Below are 6,048 nucleotides of genomic sequence, written 5' to 3' on the forward strand. Positions count from 1 at the left end.
ATCCGACTCCGCTCTGACAATTTGGTGTCAGAGCGGAGGATGAACATCTCGAAGTCGAAGAATGGGCATATAGACTCCGACTTGGTCGGTGCTCAACCCTAAACCATATGGGATCTAGTCTTTTATTTCTCTTAAACAGTGCTCAACATCCTCATTTGGCTTTGAATTCCTTAGGAAGGGAAAAACATCTTAGTTGCCGCATTCTTCTCTCCATTTCTGACTGGATAGCTGCATTGGAGCAAAACCTTAAGAATCTTTTTCATGGATAGTCTGGTAGAAGGCTGTGTGCCAGTACAATAGAGTCCAAATATGAAAACATGACACATTTCATTCAAGTGACAAGGTTCCTTGACCTCCTCATCCAAGGCATCAACTATTAGTTTTCCATCTTGAATGTGTCATAATGCCCATTCAGCTAGGGATGTATGCTCATCGCCATCATTGGCTTTCCTTCTGGTTGTTAGTTCCAAAAGGATAACCCTGAAGCTGTAAACATCAATCTTCTCATTAATTCTTGTCGTGCGAGCATACTCTACATTTCAATTCAATAACACAAACTAAGCCAAACTTCTGGTGATGGAAAAAAAGGAAAAACGTAATCAATAAAAGGAAACTTGGAAATCTATATTGTCACACACTTGGAGCTATGTAGCCAAAAGAGCCAGCCACGGCTGACATTGTATCTGGTTCTCCCTCCTTGACCAACATCTTTGCTAGACCAAAATTATCTATTTGTGCATTGAAATTGAGATCTAAAAGGATGTTGCTTGACTTTACATCTCGATGAACAATGGGTAGTGTGCAGTCATGGTGCATATCGGAGAGCCCCTGGGCAGCTCCAATTGCTATATGCAACCTCTTAGGCCAATCCAAGACAACATGACTGACTGAACTTGGAAAGGTTGTTGCTCTACTTTTCCTATGCAGCCAGCGATCCAGGCTACGGTTATCCGAATACATGTAGACAAGAATTTTTGAATTATCATTGGAGGTACAGCAGAGCAACTTCGCTATGTTGGTATGTCGAATTGAACTAAGTATTTTGACTTCTACCAGAAATTCTTTTACAAGCTTTTATTCTATCTTTCTGTTATTCCAAATCTTCTTCACAACAACAATATCACCTGACTGATGAACAACAACACGATATACTTGACCAGATCCACCAGAACCAATCACGTTATTTTCTATCAATCCTGACAAAATGTTTGATTTTGTGAAATTCAGCCTCTGGAATGAGATGAGCTTCCAGGTCAAATGCAATTCATGCTTTCTTTTTTTGTAATTTATGATCACAAAGAATGAAATAAATAAACCAAGAAGAACTGCTAACACCAAACATATGATCCAAACAAAAGTTTTGCTCGACTTTTGGCAGAGGGAATTGCAGTTCTTGCAGTTAAGGATTGAGATGGTCTATTAGCACATAGACCAGGATTGTTCAAGAAGCTGTAGGAATATGCATCATTCTCGAATTCACTTGGGATGCTTCCAATCAGATGATTTGAGCCCGGAAGTCGGTTTCGATCAAGCAAAAGAATTGTCAAACGAGAAAGACCTCGAGGAATCGTGCCATTGAAGTGGTTATTACTAGCCATGAGCACCAACAAATTCCTCCAGTTAGACACTCCCTGTGGAATTTTACCCGAAAACCTGTTGTTATTCATCTCTAATCGTGAAAGATTCCATGCCAATCTCTCAGGAAGCTCGCCTGTAAAAGAATTATCACTTAGCATCAACATTTTTAGATTCGATGATGTCCAAAGACCACTTGGAATATTTCCAGAAAACTTATTTCTATATATCTTGACTAATTCCAAACTGCTGCAAGTTCCAAGCGACTTGGGCAATTCTCCAACGAGCTGGTTTTCATAAGCTACCACGTCCACCAACTTCCCATTGTAACATAAGTGTTCAGGCAATTGGCCTGCAAGGCTATTGGTTGAAACCCAAACCCTTTCGAACATAGAATACCTCCCTAGTTCTGGAGGCAAACTCCCTAAAAAATTGTTGTTAAATAACTTGAGATGTATCAGCATCGGAAGATGACCAATATTATTTGGGATTTTTCCAGATAACTGATTGAGAAACAAAGCCAGATCCGTCAAATTTCTAAGCTTTCCAAAATCATATGGAATTGTCCCTGTCAACATATTTTCTGAGAGATCGATGACATCAAGGTTCAAAGCCTCGACCACCCGAGGAATCTCTCCAGACAATTTGTTTTTGTAAAGGTAAACAATCGTTAGATTCTTTGGCATAAACAAACTATCAGGGATCTTACCGGTCAAGTTATTTTGCGACAAATCCAAATGTTCTAGAGCTGCCATTTCTCCAATTGTGTTTGGGATTTCCCCGATCAAATTCGTCCCAGCCATCCATAAAAGCTTCAACTTCTTCAACTTTCCAAACTCTGAATGCATCGTTGGCACCATCTTAGAATTATAGGCCAATCCTAGTTCCTCGAGATTGGACAAGTTTCCAATTTCTAGTGGGAAAGTACCGGTAAACGGACATTGGACAAGAATGAGTTTCCTCAATTCTGTCAACTGCCCAATAGATGCTGAGATGTTACCGTTGAAGTTGTTGCCTCCAAGGTCTAGCTCTCGAAGCAGAGACATGCGGTGAATGTCATCGGGGATTGCACCATAAAAGTAGTTCTGCGAGAGGTCAAGAATTTCCAGCTTCGAACAGTTGTAAAGAGTTCTCGGGAACTCCGTTGAGTGGAAACTGTTGTTATAAACATCAAATGTTGTGAGGTTCTTGAGGTTGCAAATAAAGGGTGGGACTGTTCCATTGATGTTGTAATCTCTGAAGGATAATCCAATGATAGAGTCGTTGGAGCAAGTGATCTCAGGCCAGGAACAATGGGAGAAGGAGTTTGTTGGAATCCAGTGTCTGAGTGATTCTGGATTTCCCCAGAGTTGTTTCAGGTTTAGTAGGATTCCTTGTTCTTGAGCTTGGGAGTTTGCATGGTTGAGAAAGAAGGAAAATGTGATGTATAAAGAGAAATGGATGAATATTGGAACTGCTTTTGTCATTACAGGAGGTTGAGTTCTTTTGGCTCTGGCTTTTGCTCTAGTCTGAACTTTGATCTCCACAATGAGCTAATAAATAGATGAAAACTCGAGAAAGACGGGAAAAATACACATCCAATGGTGGGACGTTCAAACATCAAACCAAGGAAAATTCAAAGAATGTCACATCTGAAAATTCACACAACAATGAGCAATAATTGATGAGATGTTACGTACCGTAGGGCTGGAATTTTCCATCCTTGCCAAGTAAATAAGAACCAAAACAGGAGATTCTTGAGAGTGCCTTCCTTTCTCTGAGAGAAAGTGTGAGGTTCTAGTGCCTTGGGTTTACTCTCAAAGGTCTACGTCTCACTTCATGTGAGCACTGTGGTATCGGTTTTTGCTTGTGAGTTCGTAATGGAAGCAGAAGACTTAGCATCGCAATGGGAGAAGCTACATCTTTCTGAGGAGGAAAGCTCTTTCTTTCATGTTAACCCAGAAACCTATACTGAGGAAGATGCACGGGGCAAAAACTGTCTGGTGGGGAAGGCCTTAACTGAGAAGAGTGTTAACAGCGAGGGATTTAGGGTCACAATGTCTCAAATATGGAAGTTGGAGGGGTGGGTTATTTTCAAGGAGTTGGGAGAACAATGCTTTCTGATAGAATTCCAAAAGCTGATAGATAAAGAGAGAGTCTTGAGTGGACGTCCATGGTTTTTTGATAGACACCTTCTAACCATGATGGAAGTGGATGAAACAATATCCATTCATGCATTACAGTTTCGGTTTGAACCCTTTTGGGTGCAGTTGCATAACCTGCCGTTAGCAACCATGACAGAAGAGTTTGGTCAGCAGTTTACAGAAGCAATTGGTCATGTTATCGGACTTGAAGCCGAGGCTGATGGGCGAGCTTGGGGGAGGTGCCTCAGAGTAAGGGTAGTGGTGGATCTCCATCAACCTCTTCTGAGAGGGAAATGGCTGATGCTAGGTGAAAAACAACACTGGATTCCCTTTAAATACGAACATTTACAGAGCTTTTGTTTCAAGTGTGGGGTGCTATTTAACAAAGGAAGGAATTGCACAAGGCTGAGAACTGAGCAACAAGGAGATGAACAAGCTTCATACCAGTTTGGCCCCTGGTTACTAGGGCAACCCAGAAACACAAACATTTTTTACAGGCGTAGGTACGGTGGTGGTGGAGGTGGAAACAGCCGCAAGGGTGAACAACAAGGAGACAGGGATCGTGTTGAACGAGAAGAACCAAGGTGCAAGGGCAAAGCTCTCAAAGTGGAAGTTTTGGCGGGAAAGCAGGACACGTCCCTAGCGGAAAATGAGGAAGAAAAGAAGCAAGGGGTCCAATCCCAACCACCAGCAGAAGAAGCAACAGTAGGAGTTGATCCTGTCCAGGGTGGCTACCTTGGGAACCAGTTACAAGATCAGATGGAAGATCATCTCACTGAAGGCTTGCAGTCAACAGATGTGCATGTGTCCTCTTTTGGGTCTGACACACCAAAAGAGGACTTTATGTGCAAAGAAGGAAAATGGCCCCCCACCTATGATCATGGAAAGTGGGAAGGTTTAAAAAGGAAGTGAGTGGCACCTACTAGGAGAGCTGATGTTCCTAGGCAGCAGGTTTCGGGACAAGGTATGGGGTCATGCAAGTTGGCTAGTGCAAATGATCATGTGAAGCCTGGTAGGGTTGACTTGGTAAGCACTGTCAGAAGGTGGAAAAGAAAGGCTCGAGAAAGAGCCATCCATGAGGAAGGCAATGGTGATACCCCTGTGGCTGATACCCCTAACAGGCCAGCCAGAGTTTTCTACCAGAGGGGATGCAAGAGAAGGAAGACCCATAGCAACTCGGTCTCAAAAAAGAGTAAGGGAGTTGTTGGCACAAATGAAGACTTACTGGTTCAGGCAGAGGCTGGTCTCCAGCCCTGCCAAAATCAATGAGTATTTTGGTGTGGAACTGCCAAGGGCTTGGGAACCCTCATTCAGTTTGTGTCCTTAGGAATTTATCTAAGGAAAAGTGCCCCTTGTTAGTTTTCCTTGTGGAAACTAAAAGCAGAACTAAAATAATGGAAGGGATCAGGAGAACTTTAATGATGGATGGTTGCTTTGCAGTTGATTGTGTGGGACTAAGTGGTGGTATTGCTCTCTTATGGAAAGATAAATGGAATGTCAAAGTGATTAATTACACTAGATGGCATATCAGTGCACTGATTCAGGAAGATGACTGTGGACCAACATGGCAATTTACTGGTTTTTATGGTCACCCAAATACTGGAAAAAGGAGAGGCAGTTGGCAACTTTTGAAGATGATCAAACCTCCCAGGCCCATGGCCTGGCTGTGCTCTGGAGACTTCAATGAGATCCTTCACCAAAAGGAGAAAATGGGAGGAGCAAGCAAACCCTATAAACAAATTGAGGAGTTTAGGCAAGCAGTTGACTTTTGTGGCCTTAATGACATTCACTCTCAGGGACTAAGCTTTACATGGTCTAATAATAGGGCTGGCAGAGAATTCACAAAGGAAAAGATTGATAGAGCATTGGGAAATAAGGAATGATGTAGTTGTTTTTACTCGATTCTATTCCTGGAGTTTGATGTATTTGACACTTATGATTAATGAGATCAGTTCTTTCATTAAAAAAAAAAAAAAAAACAGGAGATTCTTAAAGTCCTTTGTAAAACAAGATTAGTAGATTTACTCATATGTTTAGAACCAAGAGGCTAGTTTCCTAAGAACTATCCATCTCCCCCTGTTTTGTGTCATTATTGACTTTGTAACCCATAAAAGTGTTTAACATGATTGGTATGTGCTTAAAATCCTTGTTTTCACCGAAAAAATCAATGCTTTCGACGAACCCCCTGAAATGGGTTTGAATCAGAAAAATCAAGATATGATTATTACACAAAGATAAAAATATAGAAACCCTTTTTTTCATATTTTTAGTAAGACCCAAAAATTTTATATGGAATTAGAAGACGATTTTCATATTTTTAAAAGATTTTAAGAAGTTTTTAAACCTTTTA

At 41.3% G+C, this 6,048-nt stretch overlaps 1 protein-coding gene across 1 annotated transcript; it reads right to left on the minus strand.

Moving 5' to 3' along the window:
* Positions 1-1,328: 1,328 nt before the first annotated feature.
* Positions 1,329-3,191, minus strand: LOC121253534 (receptor-like protein 52). Its single transcript, XM_041153536.1, has one exon. It carries the CDS (start codon positions 3,039-3,041, stop codon positions 1,329-1,331), a length of 1,713 nt encoding a protein of 570 aa, XP_041009470.1. The 5' UTR covers positions 3,042-3,191.
* Between the last annotated feature and the right edge of the window lie 2,857 nt (positions 3,192-6,048).

Source organism: Juglans microcarpa x Juglans regia, chromosome 2S (assembly GCF_004785595.1).
Source record: "Juglans microcarpa x Juglans regia isolate MS1-56 chromosome 2S, Jm3101_v1.0, whole genome shotgun sequence".
Classification (NCBI taxonomy): domain Eukaryota; kingdom Viridiplantae; phylum Streptophyta; class Magnoliopsida; order Fagales; family Juglandaceae; genus Juglans; species Juglans microcarpa x Juglans regia.